Source organism: Lutra lutra, chromosome 3, assembly GCF_902655055.1.
Source record: "Lutra lutra chromosome 3, mLutLut1.2, whole genome shotgun sequence".
Classification (NCBI taxonomy): Eukaryota; Metazoa; Chordata; class Mammalia; order Carnivora; family Mustelidae; genus Lutra; species Lutra lutra.
This window is the reverse complement of record NC_062280.1, coordinates 68824639-68851617: the sequence shown is the minus strand read 5'-3', so window position 1 is coordinate 68851617 and position 26979 is coordinate 68824639. Positions and strand designations below refer to the sequence as shown.

The window sequence follows — 26979 nt, the reverse complement described above, 5'->3', positions numbered from 1 at the left end:
CTCTTGATCACTTGTATGTCTTTTCTGGAAGAAATGCTATTCAGATGCTGTACCCAATTTTTTTTTTTTAAAGGTTTTATTTATTTATTTGACAGAGAGATCACAAGTAGGTGGAGAGAGGCAGAGAAAGGAAGGGAAGCAGGCTCCCTGCCTAGCTGAGAGCCCAATGTGGGGCTCGATCCCAGGACCCCGGGATCATGACCTGAGCCGAAGGCAGAGGCTTTAACCCACTGAGCCACCCAGGTGCCCCTGTACCCAATTTCTAATTGGATTTTTTTGTTGTTGAATTGTAAGAGTTCTTTATATATTTTGGATATTAATCTCTTATTAGATATATGATTTGAAAGTATCTTCTCCTACTCAAGTAGGTTGCCTTTTGATTTTGTTGGTGGTTTCCTTTGCTGTCCAAAAGCTTTTCAGTTTGATTTAGTTCCATTTGTTTATTTTTGCTTTTGTCATCTTTGCCTTTTGAAGTCCAATCCAAATGCCAAGAGAAACATCAAGGAGCTTACCACCTATGTTTTCTTCTAGGAGTTTTATAGTTTCTGTACTTATATTCAAGTTTTTTTTTTTTTAAAGATTTTATTTATTTATTTGACAGAGAGAGATCACAAGCAGGCAGAGAGGCAGGTAGAGAGAGAGAAGGAAGCAGGCTCCCTGCCGAGCAGAGAGCCCGATGCGGGGCTCGATCCCAGGACCCTGAGATCATGACCTGAGCCGAAGGCAGCGGCTTAACCCACTGAGCCACCCAGGCGCCCCTATATTCAAGTTTTTAATACATTTTTAGTTAATTTTGTGTCTGGGATAAGATAGTGGTGCAGTTTCATTCTTTTGCATGTGGTTGTGAAGTTTTCCCATCACCATTTATTGAGGAGACTGTCCGTTCACCATTGTATGTTCTTGCTTCTTTTGTTGTAAAGTAATTGACTATATATGCATGAGTTTATTTCTGGGCTCTCTTTTTGTTCCATTGATGTATATGTTTTTATGCCAAAACCATAATACTTTGATTACTATCACTTTTAAACATAGCTTGAAATCAGCAAGTGTGATGTCTCCAGCTTTATCTTTCATTCTCAAGGTTGCTTTGACCTCTCAAGATCATTTTTGGTTTCATATAAATATTAGGGTTGTTTCCTCTATTTCTGTGAAAATGTCATGGGATTTTGACAGGGATTGCATTGAATCTGTAGATTGCTTTGGATAATATGGACATTTTTGCAGTATTAATTTTTCCAGTCCGTAAGCACAAACTATCTTGCCACTTATTTGTGTCTTTTTCCATTTCTTTTATCTATGTAGTTTTTGATGTACAGATTTTTACCTCCTTGGTTTAATTTATTCCTAGGTGTTTTATTCACTTTGATGCAGTTGTAAATGGAATTGTTTTCTTAATTTCTCTTTCTGATAATTCATTGTTAGTGTAGAAAAACAACAGGTTTTTGTATATTGACTTTGTATCCTGCAACTTTACTGTATTTTTTTATTCAGTTTTTTGGAGATCTTTTGGATTTTCATATGAGTTTTACTCTTTGCTTTCCAATTGGAATGCCTTTTGTTCATTTTCCTTGCCAAATTGCTCAAGCTAAAATTTTGAATTCTATGTTGAGTAAAAGTGGTGAAAGCAAGCATCCTTCTCTTGTTCCTGATCTTAGAGGAAATGCTTTCAGTTTTTGACCATTGAGTGTGATGTTAGTTGGGAGCTTGTCATTAAATGGATGCTGAATTTTGCCAGATGCTTTTTCTGCGTCTATTTAGTTGATCATGGGATTTTTAGCTTTCATTCTGTTGATGTGGTGCATCACAATGACTGATGTGCAGATGTTAAACCATCCTTACATCCTGGAATAAATCCCACTTGATCATGGTGTATGACTTTCTTAATGTATTTTTGAATTTGGTTTACTAATATTTTGTTGAGGATTTTTGCATCTGTGTTCATTAGGGATTTGGGTCTCTCATTTTCTTTTTTGGGTCTTCTTGTTTGGTGTTTGGTATCAGTATAATACTGGCCTCATCGAATGAGTTTGGAAGCATTCCCTCCTCTTCAATTTTTGGGAGAGTTTGAGAAGGATAGGTATTAACTCTTCTTAAATGAATTAGCAGAGACACCTGGGTGCCTCGGTCGGGTAAGCCACTGCCTTCGGCTCCCGCATTGGGCCCCTTGCTTGGCAGGGAGCCTGTTTCTCTCTCTACCTCTGCCTGCTTGTGCGTGCATGCTCTCTCTCTCTGATAAAGAAATAAAATATTTTTAAAAACAAATAAATGAATTAGGGAATTCACCAGTAAAGCTATCTGGTTCTGGACTTTTGTTTGTTGAAAGGTTTTTAATTGCTGATTTAGTCTCCTTCTCAGTAATCGGTCTATTCAGATTTTCTATTTTTCCATTATTCAGCTTGGAAGACTGAATGTTACATGTTTCTAAGGTTGTCCAGTTTGTTAGCATATAATTTTTCATAGTAGCCTCTTGTGATCCTTTGTATTTTTTGGTATGACTTATAACTTTCCCTCTTTCATTTCTGATTTTATTTATTTGAGCCCTCTCTTTTTCTTAGTGTAGCTAAAGGTTTATCAATTTTCTTTATCTTTTCAAAGAACCAGCTCTTAGTTTCATTGATCTTTTCTATTTTCTTTTTAGTCTTACTTATTTCTGCCTGATCCTTATTATTTCTTTATTTCCACAGACTTACTTTGGGCTTCCTTCGTTCCTCTTTTTCTAGTTCCTTTTTTTTTTTTTTTTTTAATTCTAGCTCCTTTAGGTGTAAAGTTAGATTGTTTTAGATTGTTTATTTGAGATTATTCTTGTTTTTTTGAAGTAGGTCTGTATCGCTATGAACTTCCCTCTTATATCTGCTTTTGCTACATCTCGTAGATTTTGTTGTGTTGTATTTTCATTTGTCTCAAGGTATTTTTCTACCTTTTTCTTTGGTTTCTTTGTTGACCATTGGTTGTTCAGTAGCATGTTGTTAAATCTCCACATATTTGTGATTTCTCTTTTTAAATTTTTTTTGTGATTGATTTCCAGTTTTGTACTATTGTGGTCTGAAAAGACGCTTGATATCATTTTAGTCTTAAATTTATTAAGACTTTTTTTGTGGCCTAACATGTGATCTATCCTGGAGAATGTTCTGTGGGTACTTATGAAGAATGTGTATTCTGCTGCTTTTTGGTGGAATGATCCGTATGTGTTTATTAAGTCCATCTGGTCTCATGTATCCTTTAAGGTGGACTTTTCCATATTGATTTTCTATGTAGATGATCTATCCATTGATGTAATTGGAGTATTAAAATCCCCTACTATAATTATATCGCTGTTGATTTTTCCCTGTAGATCTGTTAATATTTCCTGTATAGTTTAGGTGCTCAATATGTTGAGTGACTTTATAGACATATATGTTTAGATGCCTTTATATGATGAGTGTACAAATATTTGCAAATGTTATATATTCTTGCTGGTATTACTTTTATTATTATGCAATGTCTGGTTTTTTTAGAACAATTTTTTTTTTTAATTTAAATTCAGTTAGGGGGCGCCTGGGTGGCTCAGTGGGTTAAGCCTCTACCTTCGGCTTGGGTCGTGATCCCAGGGTTTTGGGATTGAGCCCCGCATCGGGCTCTCCGTTGGACAGGGAGCCTGCTTCCCCCCACCTACCCCGCCTACCTCTCTGCCTACTTGTGATCTCTGTCAAATAAATAAATAAAATCTTTAAAAAACAAAAAAACAAAAATTTAATTCAGTTAATTAACAAAAAATGTAATATTGGTTTCAAAGGTACAGGTCTGTGATTCATCAGTCTTGTATAATACCCAGTGATCATTACATCACATGCCTTCCTTAATGTCCCATCTCCCAGTTAGCCCATCTCTCCCCTCCACCCCCTCCAGCAACCCTCAGTTGGTTTCCTATGATTTAAGAGTCTCTTATGGTTTGTCTCCCTCTCTGGTTTGACTTGTTTTATTTTTTCTTCTCTTCCCCCATGATCCTCTATTTTGTCTCTTAAATTCCTCATATCAGTGAGATCATATAATAGTTGTCTTTCTCTGATTGACTTATTTTGTTTAGCATAATACCCTCTAGTTCCATCCATTGTTGCAAATGGCAAGATTTCATTTTTTGATGGCTGAGTAATATTCCATTGTATATATATCATTTTAGTCTTAAATTTATTAAGACTGATTTTGTGGCCTAACATGTGATCTATCCTGGAGAATGTTCTGTGGGTACTTTATCCGTTTATCTGTCGATGGGCATCTGGGCTCTTTCCATAGTTTGGCTCTTGTGGACATTGCTGCTATAAACATTGGAGGGCAGGTGCCCCTTCAGATCACTACGTTTGTATCTTTGAGGTAGAAAACCAGTAGCGCAGTTACTGGGTCATAAGGTAGTTCTATTTTCAGCTTTTTGAGGAACCTCTGTACTGTTTTCCAGAGTGGCTGCACCAGCCTGCATTCCCACCAACAGTGTAAGAGGGTTCCCCTTTCTCCGCATCCATGCCAACATCTGTCGTTTCCTGACTTAATTTTAGCCATTCTGACTGGTGTGAGGTGTTATCTCATTGTGTGTTTTTTTTTAAAGATTTTATTTATTTTATTTGACAGACAGAGATTACAAGTGGGCAGAGAGGCAGGCAGAGAGAGAGAGGAGGAAGCAGGCACTCCCTGCTGAACAGAGAGTCTGATGCGGGGCTCGATCCCAGGACCCTGGGATCATGACCTGAGCCGAAGGCAGAGGCTTTAACCCACTGAGCCACCCAGGTGCCCCTCTCATTGTGTTTTTGATTTGTATTTCCCTGATGCTGAGTGAGGTTGAACATTTTTTCATGTGTCTGTTGGCCATTTGGATGTCTTCTTTGCAGAAATGTCTGTTCATGTCTTCTACCTATATCTTGGTTGGATTATTTGTTCTTTGGTTGTTGAGTTTGATAGGTTCTTTGTAGATTTTGGATACTAGCCCTTTATCTGATATGTCATTTCCAAATATCTTCTCCCATTCTGTTGGTCGTCTTTTGGTTTTGTCAACTGTTTCCTTTGCTGTACAAAAGCTTTTTATCTTGGTGAAATCCCAATAGTTCATTTTTGCCTTTGTCTCCCTTGCCTCTGGAGACATGTCGAGCAAGAAGTTGCTGTGGCCGAGGTTGAAGAGGTTGCTGCCTGTGTTCTCCTCTAGGATTTTGTTGGATTCCTGTCTCACATTTAGGTCTTTTATCCATTTTGAGTCTATTTTTTGGGTATGGTGTGAGAAAATGCTCCATTTTCATTCTTCTGCATGTGGCTAGCCAATTTTCCCAACACCAATTTTTGAAGAGACTATCTTTTTTCCATTGGACATTCTTTACTACTTTGTCTAAGATTAGTTGACCTATGTAGAGTTGAGGGTCCATTTCTGGGTTCTCTCTTCTGTTCCCATTGATCTATGTGTCTGTTTTTATGCCAATACCATACTGTCTTGATGATTATAGCATTATAATAGAGCTTGAAGTCAGAATTGTGATGCTACCAGCTTTGCTTTTCTTTTTCAACATTCTTCTGGCTATTTGGGATCTTTTCTGGTTCTGTACAAATTTTAGTATTATGTATTCCAGTTCTGTGAAAAACGTTGATGATATTTTGATAGGGATTGCATTGAATGTGTAGATTGTTCTAGGTAAACACAGATATTTTAACAATATTTGTTCTTCCAATCCATGATCATGGAATATTTTTCCATTTCTTTGTCTTTTCCTCAGTTTCCTTCATGAGTGTTCTCTAGTTTTCTGAGTACTGATCCTTTGCCATTTTGGCTTCGTTTATTCCTAGGTGTCTTGTGGTTTGGGATGCAATTGTAAATGGGATCGACTCCTTAATTTCTCTTTCTTCTCCCTCCTTGTTAGTGTATAGAAATGCAACTGATTTCTGTGCATTGATTTTATATCCTGCCAGTTTGCTGATTGCTGTATGATTTCTAGTAATTTGGGGGTTGAGTCTTTGGGTTTTCTACATAGAGTATTATGTTCTCTGCAAAGAATGAGTTTGACTCTTTCTTTGCTGATTCGGATGTCTTTTATTTCTTTCTGTTGTCTGATTGCTGAGGCTAGGTCTTCTATTACTATGTTGAACAGCATGGTGATAGTGGCTATCCCTACTATGTTTCTAACCTTAGGAGAAAAGCTCCCGGTTTTTCCCCATTGAGAATGATATTTGCTGTGGGCTTTTCATAGACAGCTTTTATGATATTGAGGTATTTTCCCTCTATCCTTGAAGTGTTTTAGCCAAGAAAGGATGCTGTACTTTGTCAAATGCTTTTTCTGCATCTTTTGAGAGGATCATATGGTTCTTGTCCTTTCTTTTATTAATATAGTGTATCACATTGATTGATTTGTGGATGTTGAACCACTCTTCCTGCCCAGGAATAAATCTCACTTGATCGTGGTGAATAATCCCTTTAATGTCCTGTTGGATCCTACTGATTAGTATCTTTGTGAGAATTTTTGCATTCATGCTCATCAGGGATATTGGTCTGTAATTCTTTTTTTGGTGGGGTCTTTGTCTGGTTTTGGAATCAAAGTAATGCTGGGCTCACAGAAAGAAATTGGAAGTTTTCTTTCTATTTCTATATTTTGAAGCAGCTTTGGAAGAATAGGTATTCATCCTTCTTTAAATGCTTGGTAGAATTCCCCTGTGAAGCCATTCAACCCTGGACTCTTGTTTATTAGGAGATTTTTGATTACTGTTTCAATTTCCTTATTGATTATGGGTCTGTTCAGGTTTCCTATTTCTTCCTGTTTCAGTTTTGGTAGTTTATATGTCTCTAGGAATGTATCCGTTTCTTCTAGATTGCCTAATGTGTTGACATTTAATTGCTCATCATATGTTCTTTCAATTGTTTGTATTTCTTCAGTGTTGGTTGTGATCTGTCCTCTTTCATTCATGATTTTTTGGGGGGGTCCTTCCTCTTTTCTTTTTGTTAAGTCTAGCTGGAGGTTTTCTTTTTGATAAGTCTGGCTAGAGGTTTATCAATCTTATTACTTCTTTCAAAGAAGCAGCTCCTAGTTTTATTGATCTGTTGTACTATTCTTTTGGTTTCTATTTCCTTGATTTCTGCTCTCATCTTTATCAGTTCTCTTCTCCTGGGATTAGGCTTTATTTGCTGTTCTTTCTTCAGCTACTTTAGGTGTAATATTAGTTTGTGTGAACTTTCTTGTTTCTTGAGAAAAGCTTGTATTGATATATACTACCCTCTTAGGACCGCCAAAGATGTTGGACAGTTGTGTTTTCATTTTCATTTGTTTCCATGAATTTCTTAAATTCTTCTTTAATGTCTTGGTTGACACATTCCTTCTTTAGTAGGTTGCTCTTTAGCCTTCATGTATTTCAGTTCTTTCCAAATTTCCGTTTGTGATCGAGTTCAGTTTCAAAGCATTGTGGTCTGAAAATATGCAGAGAGTGATCCCAGTCTTTTGGTACTGGTTGAGACCTTATTTGTGATGCAGTATGTATAATCTGTTCTGGAGAATGTTCCATGTGCACTTGAGAAGAATGTGTATTCTGTTGCATTAAGATGGAATGCTCTGATTATATCTGTGGAGTCCATCTGGTCCAGTGTGTCATTCAAAGCCCTTGTTTCCTTGTTGATCTTCTGCTTAGGTGATCTGTCTGTTGCAATGAGGGGGATGTTAAATTTCCATGCTCTTACTGTATTATTATCAATGTGTTTCTTTAGTTTTGTTATTAGTTGGTTTATATAATTAGCTGCTCCCTTGCTAGGGGCATAAATATTTACAATTGTTAGATCTTCTTGTTGGATAGACCCTTTATTATAATATAGTGTCCTTCCTCATCTTATTACAGTGTTTGGTTTAAAAATCTAACTTGTTTAATATAAGGATTGCCACCCCAGCTTTCTTTTGATGTCTATTAGCATGATAGTTTTCCACCCCCTCATTTTCAATCTGGTGGTGTCTCTGGGTCTAAAATGAGTCTCTTGCAGTGATGCCTTGGTGGCTCAGTTGGTTAAGTGTCTGCCTTCGGCTCAGATCATGATCCCAGAGTCCTGAGATCAAGTCCTGCATTGGGCTCTTTGCTTAGCAGGGAGCCTGCTTCTGCCTCTGCCTGCTACTCTCTGTGCTTGTGCTCTCTCTCTCTCTCTCTGATAAATAAATAAATAAATAAATAAATAAATAAATAAATAAATAAATAAAATCTTTTTTAAGGGGGCACCTGGGTGGCTCAGTGGGTTAAAGCCTCTGCCTTCGGCTCAGGTCATGGTCTCAAGGTCCTGGGATCGAGCCCCGCATCGGGCTCTCTGCTTGGCCCCCGAGTCTGCTCCTCCCTCTCTCTCTGCCTACTTGTGATCTCTGTCTGTCAAATAAATAAATAAAATCTTTTTTTTTTTTAATCTTTTTTAAAAATGTGTTTTTTGTGGACAGCCTATGGATGGGTCTTTCTTTTTTTTTTTTTTTAATTCAATCTGATACCGTGTGTCTTTTGATTGAGGCTTTTAGCCCATCTACATTCAGAATAACTATTGAAAGATAGGAATTTAATGCCATTTTAATACCATTAAGTCACTGTTTTCTGCATATTGTCTCTGTTCCTTTCTGATCTATGTTACTTTTGGGCTCTGTCTTCATTTATAGGATCCCCTTTAATATTTCTTACAGGGCTGGCTTAGTGATCACAAATTCTTTCAGTTTCTTTTTGTCCTGGAAGCTTTTTATCTCTCCTATTTTGAATGATAGCCTTGCCAGTAGTTGTTTCTCTCTCTTTTTTTCAGCTTCTTTATTCTCCATCATTTGGTCTTCTATATCACTAATTCTCTCTTCTGCCTCATTTATCCTAGCAGTTAGAACCTCCATTTTTATTGCATCTCATTAATAGCCGTTTTGATTATGGCTTGTTTGATTTGGGTCTTTTATTTCTCCAGAAAGGGATTCTCTAGTGTCTTCTATGGTTTTTTCAAGCCCAGCTAGTATCTTTATAATTGTTATACTGAATTCTAGTTCTGACATCTTATATCCATACTGATTAGGTCCTAGGTAGTCAGTACTGCCTCTTGTTCTCTCTTTTGAGGTGAGTTTTTCCATCTTGTCATTCTTGCAGAATGTGGTTGCTTTTCTATTTGTAGAGCTGCAGCAATTCTTTTCTTAGATCTCCAGTGGAGTTCACTCACAGGTGTTCAGAATGATTTGATAGCCATCTAGCTGAATTCCTGGGACCAGATGAAACTAAGGTCTCCTACTCCATCACCATTTTGAAGTCTTTTTGTAGTTATAGTTATTTTTACTGCTTTAACTTTTTTAACCTTCACATTAGCTTTATAAGTGGTTAGTCTACTATTTTGGCTATATATTTACCTCTACTGATGAGATTTTTACTTTCAATGTTATCTGGTTACTGATCAGTACCCTTTCTTTTCAGCTTAAAGAGGTCTCTTTAACATTTCTTTTTAGGCCAGTTTTTTCTTTTTAGGCTGTGATGAGCTCCTTTAGCTTTTGCTTGTCTGGAAAACTTTCTCTCCCTCCTTCAGTTTTGAATGATAATCTTGCTAGGTAGAGTAGTCTTGTTTGGAAATTTTTTGCTTTCAGTACTGAATATATCATGCCATTTTCTTCTAGCTTGCAAAGTTCCTGTTGAAAGACTGAGAGCCTGTTTATTGGGGAAAGACTAAGGTCTGTCAGGTGGGCTTAGTAAAATAAATAAAGGAGGAGGCGCTCTTATTGTACACTATTTACAACCTGCAGGATGACCTCATGACCAGCTGGGAACCATGAAGTCCTCTAGGGGCCAAGACCGCCCTCCTTCACAGCAACGGGAGAGGTCCAGCAGTTGGGCCAGGGTAGAGAGACAAATGTGTATTTCATTTCAATTTCGGAGAAAGGCTGCACTTCTCGAGGATCTGGAAAGGCAGCATATGAGTCAGGGAGGTCTCATTTATGGCCACTAGTAGCTGCAGCTTGCCCAGGCAGTCCTGCACTGTGGCCTCAGCATGCCCGCCTAGGCCTAAGTCCACAGGGTGCGGGAGCTGTAGCATATGGTCAGCCAGCGCCAGGCAACAGATGGCCAGCAGGGAGGGAGTATAGCTGGTGAAGGCATAGTCGGCCAGGCTCAGCTCCGCCACACCACGTGCCAGGGCTTGTGCCTCCAGGGCTTCTGAGACCTCAGCCTGCCCGGCCTCCACACGAGCATGTGTGAAATGCTCCAGGAAGAAGCTGATGGTTGGCGCGCCCAGGCTGAAGTGGAGTTTGTGCAGCACGATGCACTCGAGGTTGCAGAGTTGTTGCCGAGAGAAGGCGCCGCAGCACAGGGCCAGGAGCTGCTTCACGCGCGGCGGGTGCACCTCCACCTGTTTGCAAGCGATGAGCAGGGACGTGACCCCAAGCAGCTGGAAGCAGTCTGCAGCCACAGGCGTGGTGGTAAGAAAGCGGTCCAGAGTGTTCACCGTCAGGCAGAGGGATTCGAAGGAGAGGTGGAACTGGCGGTGCACTGGGATCAGCCAGCTAAGCAGCTAAGATTTTTCCTGTTGAAAAATCTAATAATTGGGGCACCTAGGTGGCTCAGTTGGTTAAGCCTCTGCCTTTGGCTCAGGTCATGATCTTAGGGTCCTGGGATCAAGCCCCACATCGGGCTCTCTGCTCAGCAGGGAGCCTGCTTCTCCCTCTCCCTCTGCCTGCCTCTCTGCTTACTTGTGATCTCTCTCTCTCTGTCAAATAAATAAATAAAATCTTAAAAAAAAAAAAAAGAAGAAGAATCTGCTAATAATCTCATAGGGTTCCCTTGTCTATACCAAGTTCTTTTTCTCTTGCTGCTTTTCAGAGTCTCTCTTTAACTTTTGAGATTTAATTGTAATGTGTGTTAGTTTGAATCTGCTTGGGTTCATGTCTTTTGGAATTCTTTGGACATCCTGTGTCTGGATGTCTGTTTTGTTCCCCTGGTTAGGAGACTGTCTAGCCATTATTTCCTCAAATAAGTTTTCTGTCCCCTTTGAGCTCTTTTCTCCTTTTGGGACCCCTGTTATTCAAAGTCTGTTCTGCTTGATGTTCTATGAGTCCTATAAGCTATCTTTACTTTTTAAAATAATTTTTTCTTTTTGTCCCTCTGTTTGGATGAGTTCCACTACTCTGTCTTCTAGGTCACTGAGCCTTTCTTTTCTTTTATCTGGTCTGCTGTTGAATTCATCTGGTATATTTTTCAGTTCGGTTATTGCATTTTTCAACTCCTCTTTTTTGTACTTTCTTACATTATATGTCCCTTATTGAAGTTTTATTATTCATTCATTTTTCTCCTGAGATTGGTAAACATCTTTATAACCATTACTTTGACATTTTTATCAGGTAAATGACTTCTCTCCATTTCATTGAGATTTTTTCCTGGGATTTTGTCTTGTTCCTTGACTTGGAACACATTCCTCTTTCCTCTGACTCTTTCTGTTTTTCTATATTAAGCAAAACAGCTGTCTCTCCCAGTCTTGAATAAGTGTTCACAGGAAGATGGGGGTGTGTTTCTGTCTGTTGCCTGTGTACCGTGGGGGTGGTAGCCTGTTAAGAACTGTGTCTCCAATTGTTTCAGTCCCATGGGCCCAGAAATGGCAGTCCCCAGACTCAAATGCTCAAGGGTCATCCCCTCTGTGCTTTTGGCAGGGCCTCATGGTAGCACTCGTCCAGGATAAGCTCACTTATCAGGGTGATCAGGGCTGGGGTAAGACTGCCCACTGGGTTTAGCAGAGCAAGGCTCCAGGAGAGTGCAGGGTTGGGACAAGTGATGCTAGCAAGGAGAAGAAGAGTGCAAAAATGATGCCTACTAGTGCCAGCACTACCAAGGCAGGAGAAGAGTGCAGAATAGTGCCTGTCAGCATCCTCATCCTCAGAGGGTTCCAACAGACCCCTCTTCTTCCAGGAGATACCTTTTGCCTAGCCAGTGAGTCTCCATGACATGCGGTCTCGGTGCCCTCTAACCTGCTGCTTTTGTGCTAGGTCATAGGGTGAGTGAGTGTGTGCATGAACACTCTAAAAGCGGAGTCTGAGTTTCCTTTAGCCTTTTGGATCTCTTGGTTTTTAAAGCCAGATATTTTGGGGACTTGTCTCTCTGGTACAGGTCCCAAGGGTTGGGGTGTCTCATGTGGAACTTGAACCTTTTGTTCCTCATGGGTTGTCTCTGTACTTGTGAAGTCACTTTTGCTTGTGGGTCATCCCAGTGGGGTGGGGTTTTGGGCTGTACTGCATCTCTGCCTCTTTTACCTGTCTCAGTGTGGTCTTTTTACCCATCGTTGTGGAGGAGTTGTCGAGCTAGTTTTCACGTCTTTTTTCAGAGAGAATTGTTCTATATGTAGCTGTAGATTTGGTGTGTTCTGAGTTTTCCTCTACCACCATGTTGACCTGCCCGCTCTGTGGTTGTTTGTTCAAAGAAAAGATTACATAGAGTTTCTTAGACATATCTCTAAACTTAAAAGGGAAAAAAAAAATGTAAGGTCTTTCTAAGTCAAAAAAGCAGAAAGTTTATTAGTCTAAATAAACCAATCTATATGTATTTTTAAAATGTCCCATTGGTACGTACCTGTTTTTCTGTTTAAAGTCTAACCAGAACCCATACCTGCCTGATCACATTCTCCTCTTTCAGAGGGTGTATACTTCTGAATGGGTAGAAGTCTTTTAACTCAGAACATATTTAGTGCTCAGCAAAGGGCTAGTGTAATTGTATCGTGTTGCAGATATTCTTAGCCCTGTGTAAACATAGCTCCTGATGAATACATCCGTTCCCTTGAGAGCTTGCTTTCAGTCTGCATGGTGCTCTAACTCTGGCGTCGCAGAGCTCTGTAAGGTACATAGGGCCAGTTGTTGGGATCCCTGTTGTCATATTAGGAAACCAAGTACTGGGACAGTTATGACCTGTCCAAGGTTACAAAGTGAAAGACAGCATAGGTCAACAAACCTAGAATCTTTCTGTTCTTCCATGCTTCCTCCCTTCGGCCTATGGGTGTCCACACCCATAGGTGCAGCAAGAGGTCCCCGCATTAGTTGGAGCATTGACTAAGTCTAGGGCCAGGATTCGTCATTGACCAGCCATTACGCTGGGTCTTCCTCAGCAAAGTGAGTCTGCATATCTCTGAAGAGTTGTTGGAAATAGTATCTCCAACTTCCCTGGCAGGGATCAGTGTGCTCCCCGCTTGATGCTTGCATACTTACGTGAGCACACATATATAGGCGAACAAGTGCAGAGTCCGTATATATTTATGTGATAGGTACGCAGAGGTTTTGACTTCCCTTACTCTAGTTAGGGCTATGCGTGGTTTTATTCATTCATACCCTAACACCCTGGCATAGATCAGTGACTCAGCAGAGAGCAAACTGCAGTTGATTTCGTGATCCTAGGCTATTTAGAAAGAACCATTGCATTCCCCATGGCTTTATAAACTATCTAAGAATGTTTAGTTGATGTGAGACAGAGTCACTGTTCCTATTCTTCTTCAGTCAGTCCTGGTGACAGCTACTTGTGTGACTTTTATTAGCTTGATTTTTTTTTTTTAAAGATTTTATTTAGGGGCGCCTGGGTGGCTCAGTGGATTAAAGCCTCTGCCTTCGGCTCAGGTCATGATCCCAGGGTCCTGGGATCGAGCCCCGCATCGGGCTCTCTGCTCGGCAGGGAGCCTGCTTCCTCCTCTCTCTCTCTCTCTGCCTGCCTCTCTGCCTACTTGTGATCTTTATCTGTCAAATAAAATAAAAAAATTAAAAATCTTTAAAAAAAAAAAAAAAAAAAAAAAAAAAAAAATAAAGATTTTATTTATTTGACAGAGATCACAAGTAGGCAGAGAGACAGGCGGGGGGTGGGAGGGGGAAGCAGGCTCCCCCCTGAGCAGAGGACCCGATGTGTGGCTCGATCCCAGGACCCTGGGATCGTGACCTGAGCTGAAAGCAGAGGCTTTAACCCACTGAGCCACCCAGGCGCCCCATTAGCTTGATTTTTTTTAAATGCACATATTTTGTTCAAGTTCCTGGTGTGGCCTTAAATTGAAGTTAGATTTTTCATCAGTCTCTATAAGGGAAGACTTTATAGTGAATTGTTCTGATTGTGGTTGGAGGGAAATAGTTCCAAAGGACAGGAGAAAACAGATCAAAGAAGAAAATAAACAGGAGACTGGGCATAAGCAGGGCCAAGCCCCTTGCCTCTTTGTGGACTCTGCCCCTCGGGTAGGATTTTAAGGGCAGGAGGTTGGACAGGCCTAATCCTGTGTGCAACCCTTTGGCCTCAGGCACATCAGAGGCCCGGTGACTTCTCTGTATTACATCCTTTTTCTCCTAATTTTTACCATCCACTTTAGTTGGTTTGTTTTCTCATTAAAAAAATAATTATGTGACACAAGATTAAATGGAAGTGTTTACATTCTTTCCATTTCTGTTATCTGTAGATCACTTTCATTTAAAATGAGATTTGTTCTCTATTATTGTGTCATTTGTAATTCATTTTTAGAACAAAGAAACAACATAGTAATGAAAAATGAAAGCCTCTAAAAGTTTTAATATTATTGTCTGCCTCTCTTTATAAGAATAAGTAGCAGATGTGAAGAAGGAGATTTCACCATTAGAAGTTTAGAAGCTAATTTTGGTGATCTGGTGAGATCCTGCTGAATGGATTGGTATTACCTATTATAAGCATCAGGATGTCAAAGTAGACCAAGTCCATTTACGAGTATAGAGCTGTGTATCATCATGATTTAATTGAAATTTTATATATCTTTATTATTTCAGATCACGGGCTATATTTGCTTAGATTTATTTGATGTTCATATCTACATAGATGGGTAAGCCTGTTTAAAGATTCAGATCAGCAGATAACTAGTGCTGACTAGTTTTTAAGATGCATTTAATGTATATAAATTATGAAATTTATCATGGGCAAGAATGTGAGAGAGGGTCTATCTATAAAAGAAGCCATTGTTTCTAAGACAAGTTCTGTTTCTCATTTTTTGGTTGTTTTTTGTTGTTTTTTTTTCTTGCTTTTGAGTAGTTAATACATTTCACGATTCAGAATTTAAAAGGAACAATAGGTTATGCTTTAAAAATTCTTTCAGGTACTCATTGCTCTTTCCAGAAGGCAACCAATATTTTCATGCCTAAGCCATTCTAATTTCAATAAACTAATTTTGATCAGTGCATACCTATATTTTATGTTGGACATAATTTTATTACCAGATCTTATTGCTTAAGAGCTTATAATTGTTTCTATTTAACTATGTCCTTATTGGGCATTTACATTTTTTTGTTTAGTTTTGTTTTGTTTTGTTTTGTTTTTTTTAAAGATTTTATTTATTTATTTGACAGAGAGATCACAAGCAGGCAGAGAAGCAGGCAGAGAGAGAGGAGGAAGCAGGCTCCCTGCTGAGCAGAGAGCCCGATGCGGGGCTCGATCCCAGGACTCTGAGATCATGACCTGAGCCGAAGGCAGCGGCTTAACCCACTGAGCCACCCAGGCGCCCCAGTTTTGTTCTTTAAAGTAGCAAACATCCTTGCATATTTGTAGAACAGCAAACATATTAGTGTATTTTTAAAAATACAAATACTTTTTTCCATTGAAAATTACCATATTTTTATTTCACAATTTAATACTTCTGAAATTCATTATATTCATTGATTATGCTTACTGTGTTTTTCTCTGTGAAAAGCTGTTTTTAATGTAATAATATCACAATCAGTAGAGCCTTAAAATAGAAGAGAAATGCTATTTTCCTGTATTTGTTTATCAGAGAGGAAACAGTTAAGAATGTTACAAAACATAATCCTTGTTCTGTGTCACTAGAATTCTTACTAGAGCAGTTGAATTAATTGCAGATTTCCTTCCCCCATCCCACTGTCTCCAATTTAACATGTGTGAAATAGTGGTCAATCTCAGATTTTAGGAAAGGAGAGTGTATATTTGGCCTGGATGTTTCCCTTCAGGTGTTAGGAAATATCCAAAGTTTTAGACAACTTAAATAACAATCTTTATTTTTTCTAAAATTATTCAATGTTTCTGGATACTATTGGCCTACATATTCCTGGCCTATCATAAAGTTTGTTTGTTTGTTTGTTTGTTTTTAAAGATTTAATTTATTTATTTGACAGAGATCACAAGTAGGCAGAGAGGCAGGCAGAGAGAGAGAGAGGAAGAAGCAGACTCCCTGCTGAGGAGAGAGCCCGATGTGGGGCTCGATCCCAGGACCCTGGGATCATGACCAGAGCTGAAGGCAGAGGCTTTAACCCACTGAGCCACCCAGGCGCCCCAAGTTTTTTAAAATATGAACTTTTAAGGCATATACAGACTACGCAATTGCTAGACATTTTCTTCCTTCAAATAGAGCTCATTAGTGTGAAACACACTCATAAATGTGTGCCTTGCTATAGTGTCATTGCTTTTTTGTTTACATGCTCACTTGTCAGATGTATATATAAATGCAAATCAGTTTAGTTTGGTCCTTACATCCATTACATTCTCAGGACTTAGTACACATTCTAGGTAACAGATCTTCAAAGCATACAGCAGCTAATGTGTTAGATGTTACATGTCACACTCAGAAGGAAACGTGAACTGTTAAAGGAACCCAGATCTCAGTCAACTGACCATGATTTCCCAAATGGCCTGGCTTGGAGGGGAGGCGGAGCTGTGGGGTGGGGAACTGCCAGCTGGAGTACTCCTGCTCTGTGGGATGTTATACTTCTCCAGTGATTAAAAACATAGAAGAACTTTGTATTTGTTTAAACATGATGTCCATAATTAATGAATGGCATACAAGTTTTGACATCATCTTGTGGTGGCACAGTTTGTGGATTATAATCAAAATTTGTGTTTCTGTCCTTTTTTTTTTTTTTTTAAATCTTCTTTAGTTTAGAACATTAGGTGCATTTTCCCAAAGATGGTCTTTGCAACCATTATTTAAACAAGATGTTTCAGGGAAGTAGTGAACTTTTTCAATTGGTCTGGTCTTTAATACTAGCTATGGGAGCAATTACTTGGATTATCATTTTAACAATTTTTCACTCAGCAATCCTTTTGAGAGTATTGTTTGCTTAGGTTGAAACACTGAAATGCTTCCTCCTCCCTGCAGGGCAGTAGATTAAGGCAGGGAAACACAGGCAAATCAACATGTAAAATTGGGTCAGTTGTCATTCAAGGGCTTGTGTGCCAGGGGCATGGAGTGTGGAGTTGGGAGTGGCAGGAAACCCAGAGAGAGATAGCAAATTGCTGCACCCTCATGCGTGGTGGACAAAAGGGGGATCAGGGCCCTGGGGAATCTAGGACAGCAGGCTTCCCACAGAGTGGAAAGGAATCTTGCTGCAGTGTTGGCACTTGTGGACGTTGGGGTCCAGAGGAGTAAGGGGTCAGGATTGGAGCAGGAAGAATTGAGGGGTTTGTGGCTCCCAGCCAGTTGGGAGAATGGACTGAGACTTGCTACCCCTTGGAAGTAGGACTGGAAGGACTGTGGGTTTTAGAAACATGGACAGGAATGTGGGTGAAGGTAGAGAGTTGAAGTGTCATTGAATGCTGCACGGGAGTTTCACGGGTATCATTTGCAGTATTTCTATACCTGTGGAATTAGAGTGCCCCAGTGAGGCCTTTCCTAGTTCCTGTTTCACATGTGCCGCGCTATTGCAGTGAAGTTATGGTTATACAGTAGGATTATATGACTATGGTTATGCTTGTGTCCTATGAACAGCTGCAGTTCGGATGGAGATGCAAATGAGATTTTTTTCACTTCGTGGAGATATACATATACACACATATACACACATATATATTTATATATATATACATATATATTTATATATATTTATAGTTTTTTATATTTATTTATATTTATTTTTATATTTTATATTTGTACATATATATTTTTTATATTTATATTTATGTTGTATCTTTTAAAAAGATTTTATTTATTATTTAAGAGAGAGACAGACACAGAGCCACTAGCAGAGGGAGGAGGCAGAGGGAGAGGGAGAAGCAGACTCCCCTCTACGCAGGGAGCTTCGGGGGCGGGGGGGGGGGGGGGGGCTCGATCCCAGGGACCCTGAGATTATGCCCTGAGCTGAAGGCATAGGCTTAACTGACTGAGCCACCCACCTGCCCCTATATTTATGCTTTAAAATTTTATTTTTATATATCACATATACACACACCCATACAAACACATTTTTTTCTTGCAAAAACTAAAAGAAAAAAAAATGGTAGCAGTTTTGTTAAACATTCTTCTCCCCCCCCACCACACTAGTTAACAGATTTCAGATGCAAATACACCCTCATTATCCAAATTCAAATCCCTGTCACTCACCACCATTGTGGAGTGTGCTTTGGTTTGCCAGTCTTATACTCATGGTAACTAGATGTTCCATTTCCCAGCAGAGCTTTTCTGGTTTTGTCTTGGCACTCAACGTGTCTTTCTAAATTCTCTCCTTTAGTTATGTATCTGTCTCAGGAATTTTCCTCAGTATAATACATTTTAGAATTTGAGCCAGGGGAGCCTTTTCCCCTCTGAAGACACCTCTGTGGCTGTGGGGCAAAGTTGTGTTATTTGCTTTACAGTCTGAGGAAGCAGAAGCAGGAGGCTGAGCTAAAGTGGATGCTTGCTAAGAGAAAAGTGACCCTCATAGGTCCAAATTTTACAGCTTATGAAAGATACCGACCAGGCTTCTACCATCTCTTTCCCTTTCATTGGGGAGCTCCCCTCTGCCTCATCTGGCTTCACTTTGTTTTCCAAATGCATTTATTAGTTTTGCCATTTTGGATAAGGCTGGGTTGACTCTGGAAAGACTGGTTTGAGAAATACCCTTGACATTTCAAATCAAAACAAACCCAGACATAGATTGGCTTGCAACTGAGTTTGGGACCATCCCTGTGAGCCCCTTTAGCATCGGCCGAAGTGTGGGACTCTCATTCCCCTGGGAAGAGGGAGCAGTAAAGTAGTGCTGTGTAGAGGTTTTCTGGATTTTTCTTGGTAACACTCCAGTCGGTCTCTGATTTGGAAATCTGCTTCTGTCTCTTCCCCCCTTGCCTATAGGCTGGCGGCTCTCAAGTCATCTTTACTAATCCACTGGAGATAGTAAAGATTCGCCTGCAGGTTGCTGGAGAGATCACCACAGGACCCAGGGTCAGTGCCCTGAATGTACTCCGGGACCTGGGCCTTTTCGGTCTGTATAAGGTGAGTAGATTCCCTCGGGCAATCTCAGTAGAGAGCTTGTCATGTACTCAATAGAACGCAAAAGAATGTGGAGACCTGGCTTCTCCCCACAAAGTGGAAAAGCAATTTTGTACAGCAGGGTAGTCCCTTGAGTATAAAACCAGACAAAAAGACAAAATCAGGACTTTTATGCGAGGCAGTGGGATATACAAACACACTCTCCTGTTGTCCCTTCAGCCTTTACGAAGCTGCCCGCAGGGAGCTGGGAGGGAGGCCCACACCGCAGACCTGCTGACTTTAGCCTCACAGCCTTTGATTTGATGGCAGGTTTGGGAGAAGTTTCTTTGGTGTTCTCTTTGGTCTGTTTTAGGTCTTCAAAATAGTCCTGTGTTTATTTTGAGTCTGAGTTATCTCTATTGTTATCTTCCCAGTAGGAACTTCTGTTTGTCTTAATAATTTGACCACAGTGAAACAGTAGTAGAGTTTGGGAGAATTCAGGTCTTTAAGAAGTTAAGTGGTGGGATTTGTCAATAATGAATTCCATTAAAAAGAAAAAAAAAAAAGACAATACAGAGTGTACTGTACTTTAGCAAAATGCCAGTCAACAGATTCCTTCCCTGCAGGTGTACTTACTCCCATCATTACAGATCAGATGTAATGGAGCAGAAGCTATGATTGTTCTTAAACAAGGAAGAGTATTTCTTTCCATTCTTTTGCCTGGCGGAAGGGGGGAATACATAAATTTGGCTGCTATTAGATAACTGTTTCTACAGCATCTGAGTTATTTATAGATCTATCACTGTAGAAATGTGTAAAGTGCTTCTGTAGCTACAAATTGGAAATTAGAAATTCTCTCGATTAGAATCACACAGGTACAGGGCTTTTGGGACACCTGCAGACCTGTGATGGCTATCTGGAGAGACTTCTGTACACATTTCCTCCCTTCTACCCCCCATTTCCATCCTTTTTGGAATTCCCTTTGAGAGCTAAATTTATTAATATTTCTTGTCTGTATCATCCTCAGAGAATCCTTGGATTTTTTTTTTTTTTTTAATGTTTGAGTTTGTCTTTTGAAAACAGAACCAGTAGGGAAACGAGGGCCGAAGATAGAGTTTTCAGCTGGCTAGGTCAAGCCCTGGGCAGGAGAATAGCTGGGCTACTGACCACGTCGAGGAAGGTGTTTATTTTTCCTCAGTCGCTGAGGCAAGCTATTCCTGGGAGGCTTTCTATTCCAGTGGAAACTTCTGCTGAAAGAATTTTTCCCAGTTCCCCACAGTCCTCTGCTACCTAGGTCTTAGGGACTGAGGAGGGAAGGTTGGTGGTTTCTTTTTCCCGTTCCCTAGAATAGTCATCTTTCTCTTTCATTGCCACTGCCTCTAGCTCAACTGGTAGTTCATAGGCCCTACGCTGTGTGCACTGAATGGACAAATTGTTAGTTTTGTGGGCAGCCTTCACTGGTTGTTTTGGAATCAAGCTATCAACATTAGGTTTCCAGGTCTGTTCCCAATCTTGCCTCCCCCTCTCATCCACCAAAGCCACACAGGACAAGCAGCCTGGAGGTTTGAGAACTGACTTTTTATTAACCTTAAAATCTGAATCTGTATGGAAATGTCAGAAAATTCTTAGTTGTCAGGATAACATCATTACCCAGTTAACGAACTCTAGGTCTCCAGGGTCCTCCGGCCTTTCTCAAACTTTGAGCCAGGTACATTTCCTGTGCCCCTCTCTTTCCCCTCCCATTTCCATTCCACTCAGTCCCCATGCTGTTTGAGGGGACACCTAAGACCTGTCACCCCGGATCCCTTGTGGGCATTCATGGCCCTGTTTACACAACTGTTTTGTACTATTTCCTCACTTGTGACAGGGTGCCAAAGCGTGTTTCCTCCGAGACATTCCCTTCTCTGCAATCTATTTTCCTGTTTATGCTCATTGCAAACTGCTTCTGGCTGATGAAAATGGACACGTGGGAGGTGTGAATCTCCTTGCAGCTGGAGCCATGGCAGGTAACTACTTTTTCTTTTTTTTTTTAAACCAAAGAATCCTCCCCCTCCATGCTCTTTGCAGAATGTCTGTGTACTGTCCGCCTTTATTTCTGGAAGGGTTATTGTTTGTATCTGACTTAGTTTAAATATGATTGCTTTTTCTCCTTTGTGGGATGTGCTGTAATTCTGATGAGAGTTAATTACATTTGCATAATGTGGATAAACAGCGTAATGCAGCTTAGCAACTCAGAGCCAAATTAGATCTGCCCATCTAAATTGGGCTTTCATCATTAACACACTTCTTAGCCTCCTGTGCCCCTGAAACCTTGAGTACAGCCAAGCTAAGCATTAAGGTGGAAGAGTTCTTCATCAGATCAGTTGCTTCATTGTACCTCATGTGATGCCCAGGTCTAGCATGCCTCACTTGCTATTTCTGCATGATGAAGTCTACATGATTGGCTCAAAATTGAACTTTCTCCATGATACCGTCCATGTTCCTTCTACCATCGTTCTCTTTAGATACAAGTAAGCAATACTACAAGCAGTTGGCCTGTCTTCTCTGTCCCTTAACACTCTCTTTATAATAGTTGTTTGCATGAGTTTGTTTTCTGTACTAGGCTGGGAGCTTTTTGAGGGCAAGAGTTTCATCTTCATTTTTGCTTTCCCTTTGTGGTCAGCGTAGTAATAATAAGAGCTCAAATGTCAGCAGAACAAATGAAGATCTTCATTTGGTCTGAACTCCCAAAGTAGACACAAAAGAGATTCCATCTGAAAGAGAAGCGTAACAAACGCAGGGAGGTACTAAGATGCTTCCTTTCGGTCTCACAGGCCTAGCCTTCCTCTTGAAGGAGCCGACTTGGGATAGAAGGGGAGGACCAGGTGTCCTTGGCTGCACCAGCTCTCAGAAATGACAGAGGAAGGAAAGGGCGTGTATTTGCTCCCCATTGCTGCTGGTCCAGGATAGAAACATGAAGGGTGAACACAAACTCAAGCGTAGTGTCCAAATGCTTGGCGTCGGTCTGACTGGCTGGGCTCATGGTACTGCGTAGCTGTCACTGGATTCATCCTCCTCTGCTGCCCTGGCTAGACAGCCCGACAGCCTGAGCACTTCCTAGAGCATAGTGTGTATGGTGGGGTTCGGAGGGGGTTGAGCCCAACCATGTTCTTGTTCTCACCCACAATGACAGGGAGTGACTTGTGATGGTTATGAAACTCTCCCCAGGAGCTCTGAGCCCTTACCTGGGGGTCCAGCAAATCCCATGTTCTCTGGCGTTTGTTACTTGAGTCGACTGAAAGCCGGGAAAGCTACCTGCTCCGTGTTGGCACTGAGTGCTCATGCAGCCCCTTTTTGGTACTCACCAAAGACTCCCACTTTTAAATGGGGCCAGCAGATTTTCCCTCCAGGCTTTTGCCTGTGCTTTCCAGTCAGCAGCAAAACAAAACAAAACAAAGAAACAGCGAAAGAACAGTCCAATCGTGGACAGGCATTTTGCCAGCGGTTGATGGAACCAAGTAAACATTTCCATGGAACTGGCAGCACCAACTTCTTGCCCACAGATACTTGATGTCAGTTTTCAGAACGAGAGATGATTTTTTCTAATTTTTACCAGTAAAGCCTTGCTGGCAGGCCCTAGGAACATTTAGAATTCAGAACATTCCAAAGACAGGCAATTTACCTAGTTCCATGGGAATATGGCACAGGGTCGTGCAGAGGGGCAGGAATCGTGTCATCCTGCAACAGTGGCCCTCACACGTCCGCCAGTTCCATCTGCCCCACGAGGATTCAGTGGTGTTAAGGCCAAATTGAATATCATCCCTCTGAGGAACGTTATCTTGCTCCTTTGTTCCCAGCTTTGTTTTATAAGCCAAAGATGTGGTTATGAAATCTCTCTTGGGTGTCCCACTGCTGATCAGTCTCAGCATGACCCCAGGGAGCTCAGGCACAAGGGATAGATGATAAGGCCTTTTGATGATCAGTTCCGCTATTGCTCCTTAACTAGTTGCCTGGCCTCCTCAGCTCCCGTTGTGATAACTTCTGTCACGTAAGTATGTCTGAAAAGAGTCCCACTCTACTCTAGAGGTAGCCCCTCAAACAGGTGAGGGGATATGAGTATTGACCTTCACCTTGCACAGTAAGGTGACAAGAATCAGCCAAAAAAACCCCACTACATTTAGCATTTTATTAAACAGGCAGTGTCCTCATTTCTTAGTATATATAAAAATACTTGTATCTTATTTACCAAAAAAAAAAAAAAAAAAAAAAAAAAAGGAGGTAAAATAACTGAAACCTAAACGAGAATACTTGGGAATTGTCCTAGTAATATTGCTGCGTTTTTTCCTCTCATAGTTCTTTGGGATCATGCAATTAGAGTGATTTTCCTAATTCAGAAAGAAAAAAGAATTTTATTCCACATGGAAGCAGCTAATAGGCTCATGTATCCTTTTTTCCATGAGTTCCCAGGCATCTGTTTAAGAAACTTTGGTTAGAGCAGTTAAAGTTGCTAATTGTATTGTTAGATGTTAGCAATATTTCTGTTCTTTATAAGGTACTTTGGATGACTTAAATGTGCCTTTCTCCTGAAAGGTGTGCCTGCAGCTTCTCTGGTGACTCCCGCTGATGTCATCAAGACAAGACTGCAAGTGGCCGCCCGTGCAGGCCAGACGACATACAGTGGCGTCATTGACTGTTTCAGGAAGATACTCCGGGAAGAGGGGCCCTCAGCATTTTGGAAGGGGACTGCAGGTAGGGGCTACGGCCATACAGAATGGCTAGCTGGTGTTAGGGACCTGCTCCCATTACTCACCCATTGGCTTTGCCACCGTCATGTTCAGTAGCCCCACTCCCTTCTCTTTTTCAGCTCGAGTGTTTCGATCTTCTCCCCAGTTTGGTGTTACCTTGGTCACCTATGAACTTCTCCAGCGGTGGTTTTACATTGATTTTGGAGGCCTGTAAGTGTAGCTTTTCAACTTCTTGTAAAAGAAAGCACCGTTACCAAAATAGGTCTTTGTTCGGCCTACAGAGGCTTTTTTGGAACTCTTAGAACTGGGTTCGGCAGAGAATCCTACAGAACTAGTGGGCTTGAGAAGCTAAAGTATGAGGGCAGTAAGACCTTGGTCGGGGGACATCATACACAGGGTTAAGCAGTGACTTGGGGGAAGTGTGGGGGAAGTGAAGGCAAGCAGCAAATTAAAATGTTATGTGAATAAGTTGTCTTTTTTAAGTAAGCAAATACAGAGCCTCATGGATTTAGGTCCTAATTATTTGAATTTCATGTATGGCCTTTTCACCAGATATAATGTAAATTTGTATTAGTAACACTTTTATAAACTTTCTTTCCAAGTCTTTCCAAGACTCAATCAAGACTTTCCACACCTGTGAGACTTCATTATTTTTATTTATTATAGTTAAGTGTAGATGTTCTTAGAGCTAACAGAAAAAAAAACTTTCGAGAGAGGTTAGGCTTATGGACATAATTACTGGTGAAATCAAGGTCAGAAGTTGGGCCACTTGAAGCCTGTGCTGTAAAGAAAAGGAATTACTTGTTGAATCTGCTGGGTGGGCAAGGTTGTACCTAAAGCAAGCAGTTATCAGCTTTTCAGGAGATGATCAAATCCCATATCTGGGTCTTCAGCTCATAAACCTTTAACCTCCCTTCCTTGCTCAAAGGCCAAATAGGGAAGTAGCTGTTGAACTAAGGAGTAGAGGGACTTCTACAAAGTAGGATATGAGAATAGGAATCTTACAACTCCAGGGTTTTCTGTGCTTTCACATTGTGTAAAAGTAAGTATTTTATCTATGTGTCTTTAAATTTAGTAATAGCGTTCATGAGTCTGCCACTTAAAAATTAGCTTTTGACCTATGTCAAAATAAAAGAAAAATGTAAACTTTTTATGACCAGTTTATGCTTAGTGCAGAAAATATGGAAAACATAAAAGAGAAAAACACTCACAATCCTACTTCTCTGAAAGTGTTATTATTTAAGAGTGTTTTCTTCTGATCTGTTCTCTGTGGATCTATTTATAAATTGAGGCCATCTCTTCCAAATCAAAAATGTGATGCTTTCAAAGCAGCTATAAATCATGAGAAATTTAGCATAGATGATGAGGAAGTAGCCGGACAAACACTCCTCTCTGTGGCACCTGGGTGAGACTGGAAACGTGCTTCTGTGCTCCTGGGCCACCCACATCAGTCTTGAGCATGCTAACCATTGGCTTTTTCCTGTCAACAGCAAACCCTCCGGCTCAGAACCAACACCTAAATCACGCATCGCAGACCTTCCTCCTGCCAATCCCGACCACATCGGTGGATACAGACTTGCCACAGCCACTTTCGCTGGCATTGAAAACAAGTTTGGCCTTTATCTCCCCAAATTTAAATCTCCTAGTGTTGCTGTAGTTCAGTCAAAGGCAGTGGCGGCGGCAGCTCAGTGATGAGACAGCTGTTGAGTGTGGCCAAATGGTGCCCTGGAGAGAGAAGCCTAGAAGAGCAGCCCTGTAATGTATCCAGTCAGTTGCATGGTGCTGACTGAGCTGAGGAGTCAGACTCTTCTTTCTATATGACATATACATATATTTGTTTATAAAGTAATCATTTGCCCAGGAAAAAGCAACAACGCAGTTTCAAGCTTTAGTGTTAAGTGTTGAGATGTTTTCTAAGCCTTGGCATGAATTAGTGTTCTAGAGTGCTTTGCACAGCTTGCACTTATAGTGACTGTACATATTGTACATCTTTGTACAGAGACATCCTGGCACCTCATCCCAACAAATCACGTTTATAGAATGTACTGCGGTTCTAAGTGGCTTGAAATGTACAGAATGTTTTGAAAGTGTTTTATTAAGAGTCACACAAAAATAAATGTATTAAAATTAAATCCATTCTCTTATTGGTGACTTATGGAAATAAAGCATCAATATTGGATGTATTTAATTCCCAGTTCATTTTCCATTCTGGAATGAAAATTATTTGCTGATAGGAGGCATAACACGACCAAGCGCTTACACCACTGAATCAGAGATCCTTTGGAAAAGATGCATGCTAGTGGAAGCCAGAGGACCAGGCTAGTGAATTGTGTGTGCTGATGTGTTTCCATTTGTGTTTAACATGTGTGTAGATTCTCCTGTGTTCATCAGTCGAAAGGCATTTCCTCACTAGCTCCTCTCCTGTCGGTGTGCGTATGGAACAGGGGTGTCTCCAGCATTACTGACTTAGCTTTGCTTTCCTCTGACACAGCAAGGCAAGGGCCTAGCTTTCAAGATTAAAGGATACTTGGGCAATTTTTCTTCATATGGATATGATTCCAAAAAGATAATAAAATGCACACCAAAATGTATCCATGTAGTTGGATTTTCCTTCATAAATAGAGTGATAGTGCTTTTTATTTTGATTCACTACCAGTTCCAAATAACTTGTGGTCAGGTATCCCTCTCCCCCACTTCTGTAGGAAATTATTTGATTTGGAAAGGGTGACGGGAATGAGGGGAGGGAAGAAGAAAATGAGAAGCTGTATCTTGTGATTTTTAGTGGGGTCTAGGTTCTTCTTTATGAATCCAAATCCAAACTACTTATTCCAAAAGTCACTCACCAAGGGTGTGATTACTAATTTAGATCTAAACATGCATCTTGACAGCCACAGCTACACTTTGCTAGGGTTGTGATTTGATGTATACATCAGAATTTACTTTAGCAAAGTGCTTTGAGAAAACATTCTTGCTATTGCCAGTAAGCCAAGATATGAGAATGTATGCAAATATTTTCAAGGGGCAAACTTGGAGATAGACCCAGTCTACACGGCACTTATCATTTGATGGCTGACAGCCCTGTAACACAACCAGAAGCTCTCAGGCCTTCAAGGAACAGAAGACTTGCTTTGAAAGCAAGTT

General features: G+C 40.6%; 2 protein-coding genes across 2 annotated transcripts in view; one reads left to right on the top strand and one right to left on the bottom strand.

Annotated features, from left to right (window-relative positions):
• SLC25A12 (solute carrier family 25 member 12) overlaps positions 1-26026 on the top strand; it is a 106851-nt gene extending 80825 nt beyond the window's left edge. The window contains exons 14-18 of the mRNA XM_047722159.1: positions 18998-19138; positions 20982-21120; positions 23684-23842; positions 23958-24048; positions 25329-26026. Of these exons, the coding sequence (XP_047578115.1) occupies positions 18998-19138; positions 20982-21120; positions 23684-23842; positions 23958-24048; positions 25329-25530 (732 nt within the window). The 3' untranslated portion in view covers positions 25531-26026. The remainder of the gene's footprint in view (positions 1-18997; positions 19139-20981; positions 21121-23683; positions 23843-23957; positions 24049-25328) is intronic.
• On the bottom strand, positions 9615-12239 carry LOC125094927 (cyclin-O-like). Its single transcript, XM_047720623.1, has 2 exons — positions 12213-12239; positions 9615-10483 (listed from the first exon to the last, which is right to left on the bottom strand). Exons 1-2 carry the CDS (start codon positions 12237-12239, stop codon positions 9836-9838), a joined length of 675 nt encoding a protein of 224 aa, XP_047576579.1. The 3' UTR covers positions 9615-9835.
• Positions 26027-26979: the final 953 nt, after the last annotated feature.